At 38.8% G+C, this 25,390-nt stretch overlaps 1 protein-coding gene across 4 annotated transcripts in view; it reads right to left on the reverse strand.

Annotated features, from left to right (window-relative positions):
* Positions 1-1,899: 1,899 nt before the first annotated feature.
* Positions 1,900-25,390, reverse strand: part of Elmod1 (ELMO domain containing 1) — a 78,873-nt gene continuing 55,382 nt past the window's right edge. For 3 of the 4 annotated variants that reach the window (XM_045146611.1, XM_004652945.2, XM_045146612.1), the window contains 6 exons: positions 23,981-24,114; positions 20,081-20,149; positions 19,594-19,617; positions 15,049-15,099; positions 12,845-12,978; positions 1,900-3,308 (listed from right to left, as the gene is read on the reverse strand). In XM_045146611.1, the coding sequence (XP_045002546.1) occupies positions 3,136-3,308; positions 12,845-12,978; positions 15,049-15,099; positions 19,594-19,617; positions 20,081-20,149; positions 23,981-24,114 (585 nt within the window). In that variant the 3' untranslated portion in view covers positions 1,900-3,135. The remainder of the gene's footprint in view (positions 3,309-12,844; positions 12,979-15,048; positions 15,100-19,593; positions 19,618-20,080; positions 20,150-23,980; positions 24,115-25,390) is intronic. The other variant, XM_045146613.1, reaches the window with a different exon arrangement.

Below are 25,390 nucleotides of genomic sequence, written 5' to 3' on the forward strand. Positions count from 1 at the left end.
TTCTGATTTAGAAGATGTATTGTAGGATTACCCTACCTCATAGAAATGGTATCTGTCTTTTGAAATATAGAAAAGATGGTAGGTTACAAGGTAAATATTTTTCACCACAGTACAATAACAAGAATTATGACGAGAGTCATAGATTGAAGTCTTAAGTTCCAGAAATGGTGCTTCCAAGAGTGGTTTTCACTCCCTAGCCTACAGTACAAACTGGAATGTGTTTTTGTCATAGCACATAATGTTTTGGAAAGCTTGAGGGAAGTGTGCTACACAGTTTACATTTTATGTGGTCAATCCTTGCTCAATGGCATAAACGTCAGCAAGCTAAAAAGACTCTAGGGAAACACATACACACATATCACATGTTTCTGGTGCTTGTGAAACCTTCTCTTTTTTATTTCTCACCTCACTTTGTGCTGTTGGGTAGAATGCCTCTTCTACATGAGGTGTGAATGAGAAACCTAATAATATCCTGAATAAGAAGGAACTGCCAGAGCCTGTTCCTCCTAGAACTGTGCAGCCATGTTTAGACATGACAGAGAGAAAGCATTCAAGGAGCTGGGAGGAGAGTTTCCTGGCTGTGTTAATGTCAACTCTCTCTACATAAACAGAAGAGACATGAACAGGTGTAAGTGCCACATACCATCAAGCCACATCAGTGACACAGGACCACAGTGGATACCAAGAGACAATGCACACATGTGGCTCACAAGAGCTCCCTGCAAATGGAATATTGCCTTCAAGTAAACATTCAATGGTCCCAAGGCAGACCATTTATCAAGTTCATAATTTCTCATTTCTTCCAGAGAGCAACATGCTTTTGTCATTACTTTTACTATGCACCATGTGTTAGCCCACTCCTTCCTTCCCCTGTTTTAAGAAAGGGCACAGTGCACAAGAAAGGCAGTAGAAAATGCTGCCACCTGGTTACATGACTGAAAAAGAAAGGAAGACACAGTGGCAGGAGAGTGAAAAAGGAGCAGGAAACAACAAGTGCCTACTTTTTCTTCTTCATCTTCTTTGTGTAAATGATGTATACATTCATGTTCATGCCTGTGTGCTTGCATGTTGGCAGGTGCACATGCACAAGTGTGCATTTGCATGTGGAGGCTAGAGGTCATCATCAGTGTCTTCTTTAATCACTCTCCACCCTATTTTTTTAAATTTTTTTAAAAAAATTTATTTATTTGAGAGCGACAGACACAGAGAGAAAGACAGATAGAGGGAGAGAGAGAGAATGGGCGCGCCAGGGCTTCCAGCCTCTGCAAACAAACTCCAGACGCGTGCGCCCCCTTGTGCATCTGGCTAATGTGGGATCTGGGGAACCGAGCCTCGAACTGGGGTCCTTAGGCTTCACAGGCAAGCACTTAACCGCTAAGCCATCTCTCCAGCCCGCCACCTTATTTTTTGACACAGTGTCTTCACTGAATCTTGAGCTTGGTGATGTGCTAGACTAGTTAGCTAGTTGGTTCCAGGGATCCTCCTGTCTCTACCTCAGTGCTGGGATTACAGGCATCAGCCACCATGCCAAGATTTTAATGTGGGTGATGGGGATCCAAACTCTGGTCCTCATGCCTGCCTATCTGGCAAGCATTTTACCAATTGAGTCATCTCTCCAGACCCCTAACATTTCTTCTTGATCAGCTGTCTAGCAGTAGCCTAGCCAGATTATATAGGAAGTAATGAAGAAAAAATTAGTTCCTACCTTTTCATTAAAGCAATATCCAACTTCAAGATTAAAGAAATCTCTCAGACATAAGGCATTTTAACTTACATCTGGTTACAGAGTGATTTATAATCAGCTCCAGATTATTTGTCTTTGACATTCTACCTACTCACATATTTGCATATTCAGAAGCTGTATGAACATAAAGACATTAAAATGAAACCCACTGTATATTACAGTAGAATGACATGTAATTTATTCATATAACCGACAGATAGGCAGTACTCAAAATTCATTTAAATAAGCAAGTGATTACACAAACATCTATTAATACTAAAATTGATAGTCCGAAAGTATAAAATACCATGGCTATGAAATACCATGGTAAATACTATTCAACAGACTACAATCATAATTCCAAACTAAATTACATTTTTGAAATGATTATTAGCAATTTTGGAATGCACTCTTTAAATTTCAAGCAACTTATTTCCACGGATACAAGACATAGTCATTAGTTTCAAGAAAATTTTCACAGTGACATAGCTTAGGTTCATGTGTTGCAACACATTTGCTTCTTAGTTTTCGTTTTTAATATTGCCTGTCAACACAGAAGACAAATCAGTGAGCACTCAATTCCCCAAGTAAAGATGCTTGAATCAGAAGAATGCTAGGGAGTAACTGAGTTCAGCAAAAGGCAGGCAGTGGAAAACCTTTTGCAGCTTTTTGAAAGATGTTTCTTCTTTTCTGAGGTGACAAGCATCATAAAAATATTTAGACATCCAAGCCAGTAAAATAATGGGAAGAAAATAAATTGCTATCCAGATGACTATGAGACTACTGCAACTAGGATTAAGTTACAATACAGTTCTACAGTACTTCACGCAAAAATGGCTCCTACCTGGAGTTACTTCTTTGCAAGCCTCATTACATTTTTTTTTTTTTTTTTGAGGTGCTCAGCTTTGTTTGAAGGAAGAGTTTGGCTTATCATGTGTCTGTCTGTATTCCATTAAGGTTTTAAACTTTATCAGAATGAGGACCAATCATGAACTTGGTCTGAAAAGCTAGCAGCAGTCATCATGAAACACATCAATAAATGAAAAGGGTTTCACAGAACAGGATTTGGCTAAGCCTCTTACATACAAATTAAGAAATGCACACCTTCAATGTTGAATTATGCGGAGGAGGAAAAAAATTTAAAAAAATAGAAAACTTTCTCCATACCTGGGTGTGAAGGCAAGATGTAACACTGCATAATGCCACAATGTGAGCAGTCATTGGAGAACAGATACTTCAGAAATAGTGGTATCTGGGGATCTTGGGATTATGACCAAGAGATGAAAATACTATACCAAAGGGCATGCATATAATCACTGTGTTCATTCAGTGGGTGAGCTGTGACCTAAGCAGAGATCTAACACAACAATGAGGCAGTGTCCCAGGGTATCCATTATGATCAGTATGGGCAACTACATGTTGATTAATCCTTCCGAGGCAGCAAAATGTGGGCACAGGGCCATGTCTGGGTTTTGCAGCTGTTTTATGATTCTTTTGCGGAACTTCTCCCGCACACGATTAAATTCCATTATATCCATGGGGTCCTCTTCAATCCAAAACTTGTGAAATTCATGCATCAAATAGCCTATTAGGGATAAGACAATGTTAAGACTTTAAGAGAGAAGCCCTTAATCATACCCAACATCAATCTAAACAGTCACCATGGAGTTTAAAGGAGACATAAAAATTTAGCAAGTATGGTTGTTTAAAATTATTCTTTACGACCAGTAGAGTAGAAGCTATCAATTTTTTTTTTTTGTGTGTGTGTGGTTGGTATTAGGAATAGTAGCAATTCCAGGAAGCAGGAAGATGAATCAATTCTGTCATCTCTTAAATATGAAACACAATGGGAAAATATTCTGAAAGGCCAACAATGACTCCTTCATCTTTCCTCTCCTAATTAAATTACCATCACCTTTCACAATTACTCCTTTCAAAATTGCTCCACTCTGCCTTCCCCCTTGATATTCAATTTATCCAAAGTTTTAAATTACCCTGAGAAATCAAACAAATGTATTCTGACAGTCTATTATGAAACAACAGTAATTGTAAATCAAGTCTGAACCACACAGACTGGTCATAATTGCTAATCACACTTCCTTGCTCTGAAGTACAATTTCATATTCAGATGCTTCTGTGGTTCAGAGACCTTATCTGTCAACATTCTGCACTGGGAGAATTTCTATAACAAATGTTAAGTATCTGATGCAAGAATCTGTTCATTGCTCTCTGTTCACCACTGCGCCCCTTTGTCCATCATGTCTGGTTGTTTTTACTTACATTTAGAATATTCAAAATGTGAATATTTCCTTAAAAAAGGCAGTACCAAATATTTGTACATAGTAAACCCTTTGCAAGGGTAGTATTTACTTATTAGAAAAAAGATTTAAGGCAATAATCTTTGTTTTGTTTCCCAGGGTAGGGCCTCACTCTAGCCCAGGCTGACCTGGAATTCATTATGTAGTTTTAGAGTGGCCTCGAACTCATGCTGATCCTCCTACCTCTGGCTCCCTAAATGCAGGGATTAAAGCCATGTGCCACAAGATAATTTAAATTTTTTATTTATTTATTTATTTTTGTTTTTTTGAGATAGGGTTTCAGTCTAGTCCAGGCTGACCTGGAATTCACTATGTAGTCTCAGGGTGGCCTTGAACTTAGTGATCCTCCCACCTCAATCTCCCAAGTACTAGGATTAAGGGCATGTGCCACCACACCGGGCTTAAGAACTCAGTCTCTCAAGTGTAGGAAGAAAGGAAGAGAGAGAGTAATTATTTACATTTATTTGGGGTTGAGTAGTTTTATTGGGTTGACTCTTTCTTTCTTTTTTATTTTTTGGTTTTTCAAGACAGGATCTTACTCTAGCCCAGGCTGACCTGGAATTCACTATGTAGTTCCAGGGTGGCCTCAAACTCATGGCAATCCTCCTACCTTTGCATCCCAAGTGCTGGAGTTAAAGGCGTGTGCCACCACATCCATTTATTTATTTATTTATTTATTTATTTATTTATTGATTGATTGGGGAGGAAGAAGGAGAGAGAATGGGCATACCAGAGCCTCTAGCCACCACAAATGAACTCCAAACACATGGCTACCATGTGCATATGGCTTATGTGGGTACTAGGGAGATGAACTTGGGTCCTTGGGCTTCATAGCCAAGTGCCTTAACCACTAAGCTATCTCTCCAGCCCTCTATTTGGTTTCATTTGGGTTAATTATTTCTATTTCTTTTAGAACTGGTCAGTTTTAAGCCCACACTCACAGTAATGGATAAACCTGTTTTGAATGATTCCTTTATTCAATTTTTTTGGCATGTATATGTATAGTATGCATATGTGTGTTTTCATGTTTTTATGTGTGTGGCACATATGTGTGTGTGTGTGCACATGCATGTGGAGGCCAGAGCTGATGCAGGTGTTCTCCTCAGTCACTCTCCACATTATTTTTTGGGAGACAGGGTCTCATACTGAACTCTGAATTTACCTAAAAGCCAGAGATCTACCTGTTTCCACCTTCCCAGTGTTGGGATTACAGGTGCTTGTTGTGCCCAACACTTAAAAAAAATAGTTTGTTTATTTATTTGAGAGAAAGAGAGGAAGAGAGACAGGAAGAGAAAGAAAGAATGGGTGTACCAGGGCCTCTAGCCACTGAAAACAAACTCCAGACACATGTGCCTCCTTGGAACTCAGGTCCTTAGGCTTTGCAGGCAAGCACCTTAACCACTGAGATATGATGGCGAGCCAGCCCATGCTCAACATTTAAAAAAATTGTTTATTTTTATTTATTTATTTGATAGCGATAGAGAGAGGAAGAGGCAGAGAGAGAGAGAGAGAGAAAGAGAAAGAGAGAATGGGCACGCCAGGGCCTCCAGCTACTGCAAACAAACTCCAGATGCGTGCACCCCCTTGTGCATCTGGCTAACGTGGGTCCCGGAGAATTGAGCCTCGAACCGGGGTCCTTAGGCTTCACAGGCAAGCACTTAACCATTAAGCCATCTCTCCAGCCAATGCTCAACATTTTTATGTAGGTTCTGGGAATCTGAATTCAGATCTTCATGCTTGTTCCATGAGCACTTTACCCAGAGTCATTTCCCCAGGCCTTCTTTTAACATTTCTGATGGAGGCACACATCATCCTCACTCAGCTGGCCTCTTGGTGACACAAGCCAGGGCTGACTACCAGGAGACTCCAAATCAATGTCTGTATGACATCAGGACCCACCTCATCTGTCTCTGCTTCTCTGGTACTTGGACATCTTGCCCTGGGCCATATCTGGCCTTTAATGTCTCTAGCAATAACACTGAGAGTTTCAAGAAAGATGGCCTGATTCACTTTTGGTTTTACATAAGTCTTTGCTATGTAGCCCTGAGCAGTCCTCCTACTTTAGCTGAAGGCTGATTCTTACAAAGTTCTTCCTCAAGTTGGACCTAACTCTTTTGCCCCATATTTCATGGACAAATTTGATCCCTCCCTGAGTCTGGCATTTGAGGTACTTTGTACCTAGCACCCAGCTCTTCATGTTAGGAATCCCTGTCTCTCCTTGTGGTTTCTCATGTGCTGTGTTGAGGTCCCACTGTCCTTGTTGTTTCAGTGCATGACAGCAACTTGTTTCGTGTGATCCCAGCATCTTATTCGACCAAAAGAAGTCAATTATCCATCCATTACAATGAGTGGGCAAACACCCAAGATATCCCAGCAACAGTATGGAGTAATTGTTAACAATGAAGAGCCACCAAGACTCAGCCAAACATCATTTAGTAAGATGAATCTTGCATTACTCAAGTCTGAAACCTTTGGTCTAGAAAATGGCATCTTTTTTACATTCCCTAGGCTTTTTTCTGGATATTTCAGCTTAATGATTCTAAAAGAAATTAATGATAATCCATAAAGAAGGCTAATATTTTTCCTGTCTGTTCTTTGAGTTCAAATACACATACTTGAGTTATTTTGTTAGGCGAGCCAGATTTCTCATACTATGAATTAAAGTCATCCATGATTCATCTCATTAATATCTCAAAAGTGATAGCATTTTTACACCTATTGACAGTGATATAGATACCGTGAGAAATCTTTATATAACTGATTTTAATTGTACATATTTATAGGCACAGTGTAACAATTTGATGTATGTATACAATGCAGAATAATTAAATTGGGATGTAGAGCATTTATATTCCCTTTAATAAAGAATTCAATTTTATTTTTTCTTTTCTTTTCTTTTCTTTTTTTTTTTGTTGTTTGTTTGTTTTTTTCAAGGCAGGGTCTTGCTCTGGCTCAGGCTGACCTGAAATTCACTATGTCTCAGGGTGGCCTCTAAATCACAGCAATCCTCCTATCTCTGCCTCCCAAATGCTGGGATTAAAGGTGTGTGCCACCACACCTGGCTCATTTTTCTTTTAAAATATGTACTATTGTGTGCATGTCCATATGTGGGTGTATAACTTGGGTATGCATGCATGTGTGTGCACATGTGTATAGAGGCCAGAGAACAACCTTAGGTATCATTCTAGGTTATGCTGTCCACCTTTTCATAGGACAGGGCCTCTCAGTGGCCTGAAGTTCACTGACCAGGTTATACTGGCTGGCAAGTGAAGTGAGCACCATGGGTCATCCTGTCTCTGCCTCCTCAGATACCTCTTCTAGTGACTAAACTCAGCTTTTCAGGCTTGTGAGGCAAGCACTTCACTGAATGAGCTCTCCTTCCCAAACCCAAAGTTCACTTTTTTGTAGTATACATTAAAATGTTCACATTTTAAGGTTGGGAATAGCTCTCTTTCCTTGCATGCTCAAGACCTTAGGTTCGATCTCCAGTCCTGCAAAATACTAATAAATCACTGGGTATAGTGGCGCACACCTTTAATCCCAGCAATTGGGAGACTGAGGTAGGAGGATGGCTATGAATTTGAGGGCAGCCTGAGAATACATAGTGAATTCCAGGTCAGCCTGGGCTAGAAAGAAACCCTCCCTCAAAAAAAAAAGCAAAATAAGTAAATACATAAATAAAATATATCAAGCAGAAAAATTGTACAACCAGGAACTGCAATAAAAATAAGACGTAATAGATACTGGATGTGTGGCACACTTACACAACATTCTGTTTTAGCTGGGTATGGTGGCACACACTTTTAATCCCAGCACTTGAGCAACTGAGGTATGAGGATTGCCATGAGTTTAAGGCCAGACTGGGCTACACAATTAGTTCTAGGTCAGCCTGGGCTTAGTGGTTAAGGTGCTTGCCTGTAAAGAGAAAGGACCCAGGTTCCAATCCCCAGGACCCACGTAAGCCAGATGCACAAGGTGATGCATGCATCTAGAGTTTGTTTGCAGTGGCTGGAGGCCCTGGCACACCCATTCATTCTCTTTCTTCCCCCCCCACCGCCTCTTTCTGTCAAATAAATAAATAAAAGCCATATTTACATACATACATACATATACAAACACACACACATATAGTATATATCTATATCTATATCTATATATATCTATATATATGCCAGTATGTTGGGCTTACCTCAAAAATAAAGTAAAATAAGAAAACAGTTCACTTTTAGATTATAGATGAGTGTCTCCCATGCCTGGTTTTACACAGTGCTAGGATTGAACCCAGGGCCTCATGAATGCTAGGCAGGCATTCTACCAACTGAGTATATCTCTAAAATTATTTACCATTTTAAAATCTCGTATTTTTGTATTTGTTTTTAATTTTTTTCAAGGTAGAGTCTCACTATAGCCTAGGCTGACCTGGAATTCACTATGTAGTCTCAGAGTGGCCTTGAAGTCATGGTGATCCTCCTACCTCTGCCTCCTGAGTGCTGGGATTAAAGGCGTGTGCCGCTGTGCCTGGTTTAAAATCTTACTTTTATACACTGGCAACTCACTGTATATGCATATGTGTGTGTATATATATATATATTTTGAGAGAGAGTCTTATATCCATAGCTGGCTTTGGACTCACTATATAGTCAAGCATGACCTAGAACTTCTGATTCTCTTGCCTCTACCCCCTGTGGGTTAGAATTTTAGTCATTTGCCATTAAGTTCAGTTTTATGGGAGGTAGTGATTGAACCCAGGGCTTTGTGCATGACAGGCAAGCATTCTAGCAACTGAGGTATACCCCTAGCCCCTGGCAACTCACTATGAAGGTGATGTAACATGTCACAGAGTTCTAGAAGAATTCAGACTCATTTGTTTTCTCTATCTTTCCATCTTATCCATGATTATGGAAAACCGCCTTGAAAGGTTCTCACATACCAACATCATTCCAGGCACTTCTTGTTACAGCTATGAATCCAAACTATAAGACTTCCTGGGCCTCTCTATCTGATCAGAAAAATAATATGATTGCAATCCTAATGCAGAAATGGTGACCTGGCTTCTAAGCTTTATATTACAATCATAAAACTCCATTCATTTATATTACATTACAGGGTGTTTAAAAATTCATTTGACCAATTGTCTAGTTGACCCATCAACCACTTAACAAATATGTAACAGATACAGCGTTAGGTACTGAGGATGAGGTAAAAGATGGAGTTACTGTGTTCCTAATTCTCTCTAGGAGAAAGAGAGGTAGGTCCACAATTTCATCTGAGGCTTTATTCACTAATGCAGCTGATAAAGTGGTGTGGGAAGGACAGGGGGAAAGCAGAGGCCACTTTACTGCATGTAGTATCCAATTTCACTCACACACCAACATTGTGGGGGAGTCAATGCAGATTTTCCATCTCTATTTCACAGATGGGGAAACTGGTTCAGACACGACACTCAAAGTGTGCACAATTGCACAATTAGAACAAGAAGCCAGGATGGGATCCAGATGTCTGTCCAGCATTACATCCCAAGGCATGCTATTCCTCTGCTGCTTGCTCTTACTCAGTGGTTTCTTCTTCTGAAAGTCAAAGAAAAGATAATTCCTGTCCTGTCTGGTCACTGTGCTTTCCTCTTCTCACTAAGCTAACCTCACACAGTACCTTGCATGCTCAGTGGAGCTTTAGATTAAATGAAATTTTTGTTACATACTGCCTTAATAGCTCAGCGTTCCCTGAGTAAGACTGTAAAGTCAGAATGAGAGAGCCATTACATTCTTCCATCCCGATGAAATACTTACTTTGAATACTAATTCAGCTTGCCATCTCAAGCCTGCAGCAGTTTATTGCTGCTTAAATGTGTCTTGGTTTTGCTTCACTGCATCCAGTTAGCAGAGAGCAGAGACATGAGCAAGGACACAGATAACTGTAAGAACATTGCAGAGGAGTTACACAGAACTGACCAGATCCAATGGAGGGAAAGGGAATATAGTTCAGTGTTCCTCCTCCAAAGCCTCTGGAGCCCTGCTACCTATAACACAATCCCAATAGTGAGAGTGCTGATGCCTCAGAAACTTGAAGAATATCTTGGGAAAAAAGTCATTCTGTTTCTGCTGGGTTAAGATTCTCTTTGAAAAATATCAATCCAGGCCAAGGCTACATCATTCTTCCAGATCAACTAGACAATCTTTTCCTTAGCAAAGAATATTATTTAATAGTTTAGTCTCTGATTCAGCCATCCATCCACCCACCCACCCACATTATCATTACTGAGAACTTACTCTGTACTAGACTGAGGATATGGAAATAAACAAAATAGTTATTCTTGCCCTAAAATGTCAATTCTCTTTCCTGGGAGATGACCCTTACAGTGTGATTCATTTTTTTTTAAATCTCCCTAGAGCTGTTAAAAATTTGAGATCACTCAGTGGTTAAAAATACTTGCTGCACAAGCTAGACAACTGGAGTTTGGATCCCCAGAACCCATATAAAACTAGAGGCAAGGCAAGTGGTACATGTGTCTCATGGCAATGGGAGGGAGGGGTGTAGTCAGGAAAATCCCAAAGCTCACCAGCTTGCTAATGGCAAACAACAAGAGACTTTACTTCAAAGAAGTAGAAGACAAGGAACAACACCCCAAGGTTGTTCTCTGACCTCCACATACGCACCACAGCATACACACACACACAGAAAATCTCTAGCTTGAGTTCTTCTAGCCTTTCAGAGAACCAGAGCCTTGTATTAAAATATTCATTTTGGAGATGGAGAGATGGCTTAGCGGTTAAGTGCTTGCCTGTGAAGCCTAAGGACCCTGATTCAAGGCTTGAGTCACCAGGACAAGGGATGTATGCGTCTGCAGTTCATTTACAGTGGCTGGAGGCCCTGGCATGCCCATTCTCTCTATATATATCTGCTTCTTTCTCTCTCTGTCACTCTCAAATAAATAAATCAAAATAAAAAATATTCATTTTGCATGTGTACATGAATATGTATGTGTGGGTGTATGTTTATTCAGGTGTGAGTGAATGTGTATATATGGGTACACATACATGTATGTACACATGTGTGGTTGCCAGAGGACAACCTTGAGAGTCCTCCTCAGGCACACTGTCTACCACTTTCTTTTCTCTTCAACCTTTTCTTCTCTCTTGAGACAGATTTCCTGCTTTCTGGATCCATTTATTTACATATTTATTTATTCAGAACTGTTCTCTGTTTTTGTAAAAACAATGTCTTTCAGAAGTTTCCTGGTAAAGGTACAGGAAAGTAAAACACTTATGTCTTTGCATTTAAAAACCCTATCCTAGGTGCTGGAGAGATGGCTAAGTGTTTAGAGGTGCCTTCTTATAAAGCCCATGATAGCCCATGTTTGATTCCTGAGTACTACCATAAAGCCAGATGCACAAAGTGGTGCATGCATCTGGAGTTCATCTGCAGTGGCAAGAGGCCTTAGTGTTCCCATAATCTCTCTCATAAAAAAATAAAAATATTTAAAACTATATTCATAAAAAGTGTATCCATGGGCTGGAAAGATGGCTTAGCAGTTAAGGCACTTGTCTGTGGAGCCCAAGGATCCAGGTTTGATTCCCCAATACCCATGTAAGCCAGATGCACAAGGTGGTGCATGTGTCTAGAGTTCGTTTGCAGTGGCTGGAGGCCCTGGCATGCCCATTCTCTCTTTCTCTGTACCTGCCTCTTTCTCTTAAATAAATAAATAAAATTTAACTTTAAACAGTTTATTCTATTTCAATTCTCAATCAATATGTCAAACTGAGAATAAGATCAAACTGGAAATCATATTTTCTTTATATTGTCATAATTTTGTGGGCATTATGTCATTGTCTTCTATAACATAATGCTCCTCTTGAGAAGTCCAATGTCATCTTGATTCCATGGTTTCCATGTAATAGTTTTAGAAATTGTCAGAATCATCTCTTTTGACTGTCATAAAATCTGACAATGACATAGACTTTGATGTGTGTCTATTTTAATCTATTGTGTTGGTGCTTATTAGTTTAAATATGAAAATCCTTCTTTCAGTTATAAATTTTCTTAAGTTAACTTTTGGTTCTTCTCCCTTAGTTATCCCTTTTCGTGACCCTCTCATTCTTTGGATAGGAGTTGTCCCAGAATGGTCTTTTGATGCTTCAGCCTTTACCCTTTTTCTTTTTATCAGTTTTTTTCGATCTACTTTCTGGGCAAGTTTTTCAACCTTATCATCTAATATTCTTGTGGATTTCATTTTTGTCAGAACATAGACCTGACAGTATCCCTGCACTGATGTAAGAGCTGTTTCCTTCAGTGTCAAGCCAAGCTAGATGATAGATCAAAGAGACACAGTTAGACCAGAAGTTGACACATCGCATATTATGCAAGAACTGAAAAAGAGAAACATCTATGATGCCTGGAAATGTAAGTGCAGGTTTTAAAAATTTATTCATTTATTTGAGAGAGTAAGAGAGGGAAAGGGGCAGTCACACACAGAGGGAGGGAGGGAGGGAGAGAGGGAGAGAGAGAGAGAATGGGCATGCCAGGGCCTCCAGCCACTGCAAATGAACTCCAGATGCATGTGCCACCTTGTGCATCTGGCTTATGTGGATCCTGGGGAATCGAACCGAGGTTGTTTGGCTTTGCGGGTAAACGCCTTAACCACTAAGCCATCTCTCTAGCCCTAAGTGCAGGTTTTTGAATGAGAAAAAAATATCAAACCAAAAGAAGAGTTATAAAGGGTCTAAAGCAACTAAGTTATGAATATTTGGCCAATGTCTGAAGTGTTCTGCAGATATCCATACTGATAACTGAAGAGTAGGGTACTTACAGAATGTTTGTTGGAAGTGAGACAATGTTGGAGCTTCTGGGGCGATGTTGTAGAAATGGGTTTTTAGAGCTCCGCTAACCAGTAGATTATATGTCAGGTCAGTTATATTGATGCCCACAATTGCAAAGGAATACCTAAAGCAGATAAAACCACAAAGCCAATACTGTCAAACATGAGAAATAAGCCCTTCAAACACTGACAACCTGAGTTTTAAATTCTTATTAAATTATCAGAGTGTTTGCCCATTCTTCCCTGCCCTGTGTATGTGTCTCCTTATAAAAATAAATAAATAAGTAAATAGGCTAGAGAGACAGATCAGCAGTTAAGGTGCTTGTTTGCAAAGTCTGATAGTCTGGGTTTCACTCCCAGGACCCATGTAAAGCCAGATGCACTAAGTGGCACATGCATCTGGAGCACATGCATTGGGAGTCCAATTGCAGTGGCAAGAGGCCCTGGCACCTACTTGCTCTCTCCTTGCAAATAAATAAAAATAAATAAACACATTATCAGAGTGGGGAGTTGCGTTCCTTTTTCTACCATGTCAAACCCTTGTTTTTCCAAATTTACCACAAAGTTTCAGTATGAGTGCTAAGAATATTAAGAATTTATATGCTCTGACTTAGTAATTCCACTTCAAAACACATGCTAGGAAAGTGTCTAATGTGGACAAAATTTTATCCATAAGGGTATTAGCTCAGCATCATTTATGGTTGAGAAGCATGGAAATAATTCAAATATCCTAAAAAATGGTTACAGAAATAAATTACAGTTATCTCATATGACACTTTACAACTAAAACTATATTCTTAGAGATGTTTGAAGCTAGAATAAGCCACAATTTATTATGGATATACATACAATCATGGAAAAATGCCTGAAATTAGATGCTATAAAACATTAATATGGTTATGCAAAAGTGATCAGGGTTATTGGGTCCACTTTACTATATTTTTCTAGCTTTTCTGAAATAAATCACATATCAATTTTAAAAAACATTTAAATAAATATATTATCCCAAAGCATACTTTTATACATAAAAAGGAACTGAGTTCTAAAATCCCCTATGTTATTATAAATCCGGAAATCCAGAGTAGAGATATTTTTGGATGAAACAGACCTCAGAAAAAAGCATTTAAAGTAAATTTTAAATTTTTATTTATTTATTTGAGAAAGAGGGAGAGAAAGAGAGGGAGAGAGGAAGGGAGAGGGAGAGAGAGAGAAAGAGAGAATAGGCACACCAGGGCCTCTTGCAAATGCAAACAAACTCGAGATGCATGTGCCACCTTGTGCATCTGGCTTAGAAGGTTCCTGAGGAACTGAACCTGAGTTCTTTGGCTTTGCAGGCAAGCACCTTAACTGCTGGTCCATCCCTTCAGCCCTAAAGTAATTTTTTCTTTTTAAACGAACTCCGGACGCGTGCGCCCCCTTGTGCAGCTGGCTAACGTGGGATCTGGGGATCCGAGCCTCGAACCGGGGTCCTTAGGCTTCACAGGCAAGCGCTTAACCGCCAAGCTATCTCTCCAGCCCCCTAAAGTAATTGTTTTTTTAAAAGTTTTTTTTTATTTATTTATTTGAGAGCGACAGACACAGAGAGAAAGACAGATAGAGGGAGAGAGAGAGAATGGGCGTGCCAGGGCTTCCAGCCTCTGCAAATGAACTCCAGACGCGTGCGCCCCCCTGTGCATCTGGCTAACGTGGGACCTGGGGAACCGAGCCTCGAACCGGGGTCCTTAGGCTTCACAGGCAAGTGCTTAACCGCTAAGCCATCTCTCCAGCCCCTAAAGTAATTTTTTATCTTACAGTTCAATACTTGTTAGTGATCCTTATAATAATCATATCCAATTTCAAGGAATGATTACTGAAAACCATTTCCATCCACTTATAACTTTCTACTCCTTGACAATTAATTGCAGACAGAGTAGCAGCATGCAATCATAAGATAAATCTAGAGACTTATAAACAGGTTATTTATTTTAGGAAGAATAGTTTATTGAGTATACTGTAAGGGAGTAGTAGGCTAGGCAGTAATCATAGTCCTGCCTACCATAAATAAATCTCTTTTTTTTTTCAAAGATTCAACTGGATACAAATTTCCATCAGGACAAGTGGAATTTCATCCTTGTCAACTTTTACTGTACTCTTAGTCCATTTCTGCTGTTTCTGTACCAGACTAACAACATTCATGTATGAGATTCCACACTTACCCAATTGCTTTATCCATCCTTTTCTTCTCCCATTCAGTTTTGCTGAATTTGCTAAGAAAGAAAGAATGAATAACACTATCTTTAGTTGGTTCTTGCTCTCCTTTAATACTTATGTTAAAACTGCTGACTATATGGATATATTAATTTAACTCCATTATCTAGCACTAATCAACTTGAATATTATCATCTTTAAAAGCAACAGTAAAAGCTAGGCATGGTGACACAATCCTGTAATCTTAGCACTCAGAAGGCTGAGGCAGGAGGATTTTGAGTATCAGCTTTTTAAAAAAGTTAGATAGACAGACAAAACACCCGCGAAAACGTAACAACACAATTCACTATAGAGTTTGGACATAGAATTATTTAAGCCCATATTACCCCTTAATGCGGTAGAAGCAGGCAGCCCGAAAAGGCAAACACTAAGCTATTCTTTGACACCATAATTAATTGCCTCACACTGTGTTCTTGGGGGAAGTTTGTCTGGCACCTCATCTCTCTCTTTCCTTTAGATGCTGCCTCATATTCTCATGATTCCCCACTGGATTTTGTTTGGCTTTATCTCAGGGTATCTATCCTATTCATCCATACTTGTAGATGCTCAATAAATGTTTATTGATATATAAATGAGGTAGTAAAGGGAAGGAAGGAAGATAAAGAGGGATGAAAGAAGGAGAGAAGGAGGCACAAAGGAGAGAAGGAAGAAAGATGAGCACAGAGATTTTTAAATTTTTGTTCCAGGGCTTGACAGATGGCTTAGTGTTTAAGGCGCTTGCCTGCAAAGCCTAAGAACCTATGTTTGACTCTCCAGTTTCCACACAAGTGAGACGCACAAAGTAATGCAAGCACATAAGGTTGCACATGTGCAAAAGTCAGCACACACGCCTGCAGTTTGACGGCAGTGCTTGGAGGCCCTGGTGTTTCAGTTCTCTGTCTCACCCTCCCTCTCCCTCCCACTCTCACCCTCTCACGTTAAAAAAAAAAAAAGCCAGTCTGTTGTGCTTGCTTCAAAAAAAATACATTAAAAAATTCTGTTCCAACAAGTGTGATGGTATTTCCTTTGGCTAAGTTAAGTCAATCTATAAAAGTTACATTTTATGAGCCGGGTGTGGTGGCGCATGCCTTTAATCCCAGCACTCGGGAGGCAGAGGTAGGAAAATTGCCGTGAGTTCGAGACCACCCTGAGATTACACAGTGAATTCCAGGTCAGCCTGAGCTAGAGTGAGACCCTACCTCAGAAAAATAAAAGAAAAAAAAAAGAAAAAGTTACATTTTATTTCTGTTATATAATTTATTTGTTTTATAATTTGAATATCTAAGACTTAAGAAAGAGTTGATATAGCTATAATGGATGTATTTGAAAAGTCCTGCCTTATAGCCCAATATGTTGTGTGTTTATATCTATCCAGCCCCTTTTCTATTGCCAATGTCTGGTAGGCAAAAATGTTCCAGTCTTCTTTGTAAATAATGACACTTTTATTCAGAGTTTAAACTAAAAACTGTAGTTAGCATTAGAACTAAATAAAAATTTAAAACCATAGTTTTATAAATATAGTTTTTATAAATATAGTTTGCTTCCGTTTAAGCAGAAGCAAAGAATTCTCCAGAACTATGGGGCTGGAGAGATGGTTTAGCGGTTAAGCGCTTGCCTGTATTTCCCAGGACCCACATTAGCCAGATGCACAAGGGGGCGCATGTGTCTGGAGTTCATAAGCAGTGGCTGGAAGCACTGGCGCACCCATTCTCTCTCTCTCTATCTACCTCTCTCTCTCTCTCTCTCTCTCTCTCTCTCTCTCTCTGTCACTCTCAAATAAATAAAACTATAAATGAACAAAAAAATTAAAAAAAGAATTCTCCAGAACTAGAATACTAGAACACATTTCAAATACACACAAAATACTTGCAGCACACAACCACAGGAACATCATGCAAAACTGGTATTTAGGTCCATGTGCTACCTACTCTGTAAATGACTAGCTGTGGTTCCAAGTTCCTGTTGGAAATTTGTGGTAAATATGTCACCCACTTTTGAAGTGTACTTTCTAACCAACAAACCAAACTAAAGAGGTTTCAGAAGACTTTTGCCTTTAAAATACTCATATTGAGACTAAAATGAACATGTGAAGTAGAAAAATTTGCAAGCATCCATTTTCTCTTCAACAAAGATTTAAAGTACATAGCATCTCTATATTTGTTAAACTAAATCTTCTTTTGCATTTAACTATAAGAAAAGGCCATATGACTGCCACCCATTGGATTACTTATAATATATGATGTTCCCCCCCCCAAAGAAACTTTCAACCTGAATCTACCTTTATTCCTCAAGTTGCTTCAGGACTCTCATATGGATACTGACAACAGCAGAAATTTGTCATGTTTGCTGAAGGAAAGATAAAGTTTCCTCATACGCATCTCACAGCTGAGTGCCTAAAATACTCAGGGTCTGATAGAACCCATGCTGACATTATAATTGGTCAAAATATACTTATTTCAGACATTAGGAAAAAGATAAAATATCATTTTTCAAAGCATTCTGATTTATGCTCAGGGACATATACCACTAGTTTAAAACAACTGATACAGTATATGAGCTTCATGTCTTCAATTGTACTGTAGCTTGAGGGATAAAGCCTAGATACTTATATAATGCATGTGTGTGTATGTGTGTATACACACATGTCTCTCCTTAAGAGTAGTCCACAAACCCTTAACCTCTCTGATGGTTGACGGGGGCCCAAAACTGTGAAGCCCCCCCTTTTTTAGAGAATAGTTAACAGATAAAATAAATCTTCAATTGTTAATCAAAAAGTATTTATAGTTTATCACTACTTTCCAAGGACCATAGAATGCTTACACTTCATGGCTGATGTTCCTCAAAAAGCAAACAAACAAGAGCTGGGCATGGTGGCACACTCTTTTAATCCCAGCACTCAGGAGGCAGAGGTAGGAGGATCACCATAAGTTCGAGGACACCCTGAGATGACAGAGTTAATTCCAGGTCAGCCTGGACCAGAGTGAGACCTTACCTCGAAAAACCAAAAAAAAAAAAAAAAAAAAAAAAAAAAAAGCAAACAAACACACAACAGTAAAACACACCTTGGCATACACACAGATTCCCAGCCAATTTTAATTAAGGGAGTTCATTGTCTCTGTATTGTAGAAATATGCAATCCAGGACATGTAGTTTAAAAATTAAGATAGCTTGATTTTGACCCTGAAGTATATCAAGAAAGAGCTAGGATATTTTAATGCTTCTCTTAAAATAAATAAAAGTAAAAAGACCTAAATGTAAAGAAATTTTGCCAGGCCAGTGATGCACATCTTTAATCCCAGAACTTGGGAAGCTGAGGCAGGAAGGCCACCTGAGTAGAGTGAGTTCCAGGTCAGATTTGGGTTAGAGTGAGACTCTGAAAGAAAAAAATTTTTGAGTGTGTATGTGTGTGTAAGGATGCATGCCACAACACGTGTGTGGGGGTCAAAGAACAGCTTCAAGGTGTCTGAGCTCCACCTTCTTTGAGATAGAGCCTCAAAGGAGACCAGTTAGATCTTTGAGCTTCTTATTCTCTTACTTGGCCTTCCATTGTCAAAGCCTTGCTGGATTCACAGATGTATGCTCCACTTAGCATCTGGCTTTACATGGGTGCTAGGAAACTGAACCTGGGCTGGCAGGCTTTGTAAGCAAGTACCTCTAACCACTGAGAAATCTTCCTAGCCCATAAAGAAAATAAAATTTTTAATCTTAAAAATATTATTATAAATGGAACTTTAGGAAAGTATGATGTAATTTAATGAACCATAGACAAATGAGTTAGAATGAGTAAAAAGTAAGGTGAGGTCTAAAATCCCAACTCACAGGCTGGAGGATTAGCTTAGTAGTCAAGGTACTTGTCTGTGAAGCCTACGGATCCAGGTTCAATTCTTGAGGACCCAAGTAAGCCAGATGCACAAAGTGGTTCATACATCTGGAGTTCATTTGTAGTGGCTAGAGGCTCTGGCAGGCCCATTCTCTCTCTCTCTCAAATAAATAAAGTATTTAAAAATATCACAAATCACTCTATTCCTCAATGTTAAGATGTTATTTTAGGTTTGTTTAGCTGACACAAACACTAGTGACTGACTACCGTCATGTGGAGAAAAAGTCACATGAAACCCTAACTGTAAAACATGGGGAAGTGTGACTGATACACAGATATCACTGTCTGTAGTAAGTGCCTTAGAAGAAGAGTGATCAAAGAGAAAAATTTCTCTGTACAACAGAATTCCCAAATAAAATGTCTCTCTTGCTGGCCACATCATGTGTCGTGAGGTGTCTGCCTTTTAGGTGGAAGTCCAAAGTGTCCTTACATCCAGGTGCAATCCTAGCTCAGAAAGCTTTCGTGACATTTCCATCCAATTAGTCTAACTTGATTTAAGTTCATTAAAATGTATTATCCCTCCAAAAATAATCAAGGTACATGTCTCCTTCCTGACATATTTTTCATAAATCTATTTAAGACTTATTATTTATTCTAAAATAAAAGAAACAAAACACAAAAACAAAGAAAATACCTTATTTCCTCTTTAGTGATATCCCTTCATGTATTCAACCAAAGGAAAAAAAATCAAGTAAGTAAAAATATAAATATGGTCTTAAATTTAAAAATTAGCTCAGAAATTCCAGAATTTCTTCCTTGGTCTATAACTTCATGACTTCCATTCTATTCTCTTCTATTCCCACCCCAACATGCCTTCATTTCTGAACCCTTTCTTCCAGATGTCTTTCTTTCACCTTTATCTCTCAGTCCCCACTTGTGCCATAAACATTCCTTTAAATACACATCTCTCTTGAATGGTGCCACTTTCCATCCTACATCCTGTGATGAGCACCTGAGGTGGTGATCCTTCTATTGAGTATCTACCAAAAGGGTTGTTTTGAGAGAACAATGATCTTAATTCTGCTGAACAGGTTCTGTGATAACCTCATTTACGGATACAAACAAGTAAGAGACAATTGAATCCACAAAGCCTAATCCGTATTTTAATTTTCAACTCTTACCTGCATTTTGGATGAAGGGAGTCAGAGAGGACCTGCTGAGCTGCTGCAGCATCCTGTTCAGCAAAATACCTGCAGGTGGAGGCAAAGAGCACCCTGACTGTACCTGCTGCAACACACTCACTGCAATTAGGGGCCACTTGGAATTCAGCACAAGATCATCACTTGTCTCAGGTCCTCCAGAGAGTAGCTTTTCCTAACAGACTTTTTCTCCTAGAAATGACATGGTTCAGGGTTGTGAAATTCACAATAGATTTAGAAATTTATCCAATCGATTTGAAAATGTAATTATAACCTTTGTCACTACCTAGAGATCCAAGTATACTGTTATCAAGGATTGTAGATAAGGGATCAGGTAACTCAGCACTGGAAGACTCCCAGAAGGCAGAAGCCTGGAAGAAGGAAAGCCCTCCAGGCAGTGAGAGAAGATGCATTTCAAATGCATTCTCTTCCTTCTGTCTCCCCTTTCCCTCCCCCTTGGCTGCCTTCTTTCCTTCTTTTTCCTTCTCTTCTGTCTCTCCCTTCACTCCACCCATTCACCTTTCCTTTCCTCTTTCCTTTACTTTTGTCTTTCCTTTCCTTTCTTTTCATCTTTCCTTCTAACTTTTTATTACTTTGAGGTTAGGTCTTATTTAGCTCAGATCAGGCTCTGAGAGTTGGTTTTTATTCTCCTTCTGCTTCCAAAGTGTGGTGATTACAGGCATGGGCCACATACCCATCTCAAGTATGTTTATATAATTCCCTGCATAAATCTAAAGAGTGTAGAAAAGTTAAACAAGGGCTGGAGAGATGGTTTATCACTTAAGGCGTTTGCCTGAGAAACCTAAGGACCCATGTTTGACTCTCCAGGTCCCACATACACCAGATGCACAAAGTGATGCAAGTGTGCAAGGTCGTACATATGTACAAAAGGGGGCACATGAGTCTGGAGTTTCATTGCAGTGGTGGGGCCCCGGAGTACATGCTGATTCTCTCTGGCTATCTTGCATTAAAGAAAAAAAAGGCCATTCTAATTGGCTTGCCTCAAAAAAAAAAAAAAAAAAAAAAAAGAAAAAGAAAAAGAAAAGAAAAGAAAAGAAAAGTTAAGCCAGCAATTTTAGTATACATGGTGGTGTTTATAATTTTTGCTGGCCATTTGGGTTTCCTCTTTTGCATCTTGTCTGTTCATATTTCCTGGTACAATTCACTTAAAATGATCTTCAAATAAATTAATACAAGCCAACAACAGTTGATATAATGAGTATGGATCCTTTGTCACTTAGGTGATTATCAGCATTGTTTCATTTCACTGTCAAATACATTAGGCTTATATTAATAGAAATTTTCAGTTGTAATGTGTGAAATTGATCTTTCTGGGTGGTGCTTTTTTTGTTCTGTATTTAAGAGAGTCCTCTCAAATATCTTTAAGACTTTTCTCATATGTTAGAAAGATTTTTTTTAAGTTTCAGCTTGCCAGGGTGAGGAAGAGATTTAACCTTAGGTTTTTTTCCTCAATAGAAGACCATTTGTCCCTGTTCTGATTGCTCAGAATCTCAGTTTTCATCCAGTATTTAACAGCACCTCTGTCATTAAGTTCTACTTTCTACTCAATCATTACTTGATAATACAGCATTTCAAACATTTCATAAGAGAATGGGTGTTAATTAAACTCCTAAACTTAAAACATGGAAAATTCTAATGGAAAAATAGTGTCACCAAAAATGACTAAGATTTAATTTCTTTTTAAAAAAGGCATCACTCCTGTCACTTACAGGCTATCAACAGATCAACTTGGAAACTGTGTTTCTAAAAATGACTGAATTTAAACCTGTATAGAACCATGTGTAATTAGCTGAAGCACAATAACCTATAAAAATAAGAGGCAAGTGATATTTTGAAAATAGAAAGGAAAGTTTTTAGGTCCAATGTGGCAGTATACATGTGTAATCACAGCTCTCTAGAGGCTGAGACAGAGGATGGCAAGTTCAAGGGCAGCCTGGACACCATCATGAAAGACTGTCTTCGAAAACCAAAAACAAACAAAAAAGAAAAGTTTTGACCATTAACAAGGGAAATGGGCACTGGCTCCCTAGCTGAGGATTGAGAACATATAGAAAAATTGAGCATCTGCCCCTGAATGTCAGGAAAAAAAGCTATAGTTGAAGGAAAACAGTCACTACAGGGTTCCAGCCAATGACTGTGGGAAAAGTAACCGAATTAGACAAGCACTGAGTGGCTTGCTGGTCGAGGGGTGAGACTCCCACGTGAGATGTGTGAAAACCAGACAAGCATGTGTACATAGGGGTTCAGTGAAGACCGTGGAAGGAAGAAGGCTTCAACTGTCAGACTGTGATGATCCTAACACCTGTCAGCATAGGGCAGAGAGTGGGGATGCCACAGGCCTCCCACTGTGATGTCAACTTGAATTGCTTCAAGCTTTCCTGAAAACATCCAATTTTAAGGAAATACAGAAAATCAGTCTAAGGATAAGCAGACAAAGCCAGATAATGGGACATTTTTCAGGACAACTGACCTGGAATCTTCCTTCAAGCTAATGATGCAGTCAGGGGGCAAGGCAAGGATGCAGGGGAGGAGAAGCTATGAAGTTTATAAGTCGCAAGGGACATTTTAACTAAGTATAATATGCAGGCTCTATTCAGAACAGACTGTACTTTCCAAATGTCATTTAATTCTTGTTTTTATATGTTTACTACGATTCAACTAATTACATGCATTATATTATTCATGCTTAAATTCAGCCATCTATAGTCAGTTTTGGAGATAGAGTTTTCAAGTAGGTCCCTTGATACCCTTAAAAATGAGGGGAGTTGGCATCTGGCCAACGTGGGACCTGGGGAACCGAGCCTCAAACTGGGGTCCTTAGGCTTCACAGGCAAGTGCTTAACCGCTAAGCCATCTCTCCAGCCCATGGGAGTGACATATTTTTTAAGAGGTGTAAAAAGACAATTTTGAGAGCAATGGTATGATAGTTTGAATTTATGCCTTCCAGTAGACTCGGGAGTTTTATTCAAGCTTATAACTTGGATTTTTAGCCGCCTGGCTGGAACAGTTGTCACTTGAGGCAGATCCTGTGATCCAGCGCAAAGGTGTGTTTGGGGGCAGATTCAAATTGCAGCTTAAGGTATGCCAAGTGCATGAGCTCTGTCTGGGTCCTTGTTGATCTTGCAGCTGGAGGGTGCCTGCTAGTGCTGCTGCTGGTGGTTTTTCTCTCTGTGTGGATCTGGAAGGCAGCTATGCTCACTACCATACCACCAGTGCTCTCTATGGACTTGGTAAAGGAGGCCAGATTTTTCTGCCAGTATGGAACTTCCCCTGGATCTATAAGCATAGGATAGATGTCTTTCTTTCCACAAACTGTGTCTGGTTTGAAGGTTCATCCCAGCAGCATGGAGCTGACTACAACAAGTGGGTAATCTGAATATGGACTGAGATAGACTGTTAGGAATAATAATGACAGTGCTGTTAATGTAAGATAAGATTGATATTTTTAGAACTATATATGGAAATGTGAGAGGTTAAATGACAAACACTATAGGCTTTCCATTAACATTTTTCTGTCTAAAAAGGGTGTTGTGAGTCTTTTCAGTCTCCACAATACTGAACTAGATGATCAATGTGAGGAGAGACTTTCCATCTTCCATATGTTCTTGTGTTTTCCTGAAGCTTTTCATAAAAATTTTAAAAATCCCGAAACTTGCTCGTAAAAAATCAATATAGTCTGCTGAGACAGAAGGAAGATGTGGGCAGATTTAACATGTTATGATTCTCTGATTCCTTCCAGAGAACTTGAAACTTTTCCTAGAGTCCTTTGGGAAGTGACTTTTGGAAGTAATTGCTTTGCCATTTCAATAGGAGTAGACTAGAACATCACTCTTACCCTCAACTATTCTTTGTTGTACTTACTGCAAATTGTACAGTCCCAGAAGTCCCATTCCTCGAAAATCTGTTTTTGGATCATCACCTTGGAAACCAATTTCACACCATTGCTTAGAAATCCGAGATTCCAGTGGAGTATTGGGCTTCAAAAATTTCCATAACTGGAGACAAAACAAGAGAATCACCCTTTGATGTATACACATAAATACCCTTTGTTATTGGCTCGGATTTTATAAGCTATACTGTTCAAAGACAATTTGCCAAGTTGAATGAATATATTAAAATATATTACAATTAAAGATATAGTCACCTTCAATTATGTATGATGTCAGTTTTCAAAGTATGGTCTAAAGCCTGCTTGGAGGTACTTAAGGCTTTTTCAGCCTGAGTGATGAAAAAAACAAACCAACCATTATGTCATAATGTCAGGAGTAAACTGTAACAATATGTCAGGAGTAAACTGTAACATTTTGTGGAATGTGCATGACATGTCACAAAGTCTTGCTTTGAAGGCAATGGAAAATGTACTAATAACTTAGTGTTTTAAACCTATTTTAGTTTTTAATCAGAAATTGGAGAGACAGATAATCTCCCACCAAAATGCTCTTTGGAGCACTCTAAAATATTAAAGGGAATAAAGAGAAGAGAAAACAGAAATTTCTCAGGCCATCTATAATTCAAATCCTTAGAAAATCCTCTTCTAATAGTGTATCAAAGCATCCAAATGGTAAGGGTCTGGGCCGGTAGCTCAGTACAGTGCTCACCTAGCACACAAAAAGCCCTGGGTTTGATCCTTAGCATTTCATAAACCAGGCATGGTGGAGACAAAAGGATCAGAAATTCAAGGCCATCGTTGGTTACAGAGTAAGTTTGAAGGTAGCTTGGAATAAATGAGACCATCTCAAAAAGAAATAAATAAAGTTTAGTAGTAATATAACAACAATAAAGGTGAGCTGATTGAATCACATTTCTGAGGTCTCACTAATGACAGGAGTAAAAGTAAGCATTATCACATAGCTAGATAAGCATCAGTAATAAACAATAATAAACCTCAAAGAATATTATCATCTTTAAGAGCTACTTAAAATTTGAGTTATTAGCAATTATTAAATTGTTGCATTTTTCCAACTTTTCTGAAAAATTAGAACACATACCTTGAAATACTCATAAAAGATACTGAGATTCACAGTTCTATAAATATGTAATACTTAAATAATTAGCTTTTTCTAGTGGAGATGGCCTATAAGTAAGTTTACTTTTTGGACCACTAATATTTAATATATATATTTATTATAGACAGAATATAAACACAAACATTACATTTTTACTGTTATTTAAGAAATAATTCAACTCCTAAATTACTTTATACTATAAGGATCCTAAGCTTTCCACAGAACAATAGTATCACATCATTTTGTTTTATAATGAATTGTCATA

Source organism: Jaculus jaculus, chromosome 3 (genome assembly GCF_020740685.1).
Source record: "Jaculus jaculus isolate mJacJac1 chromosome 3, mJacJac1.mat.Y.cur, whole genome shotgun sequence".
In the NCBI taxonomy this organism is placed as follows: Eukaryota; Metazoa; Chordata; class Mammalia; order Rodentia; family Dipodidae; genus Jaculus; species Jaculus jaculus.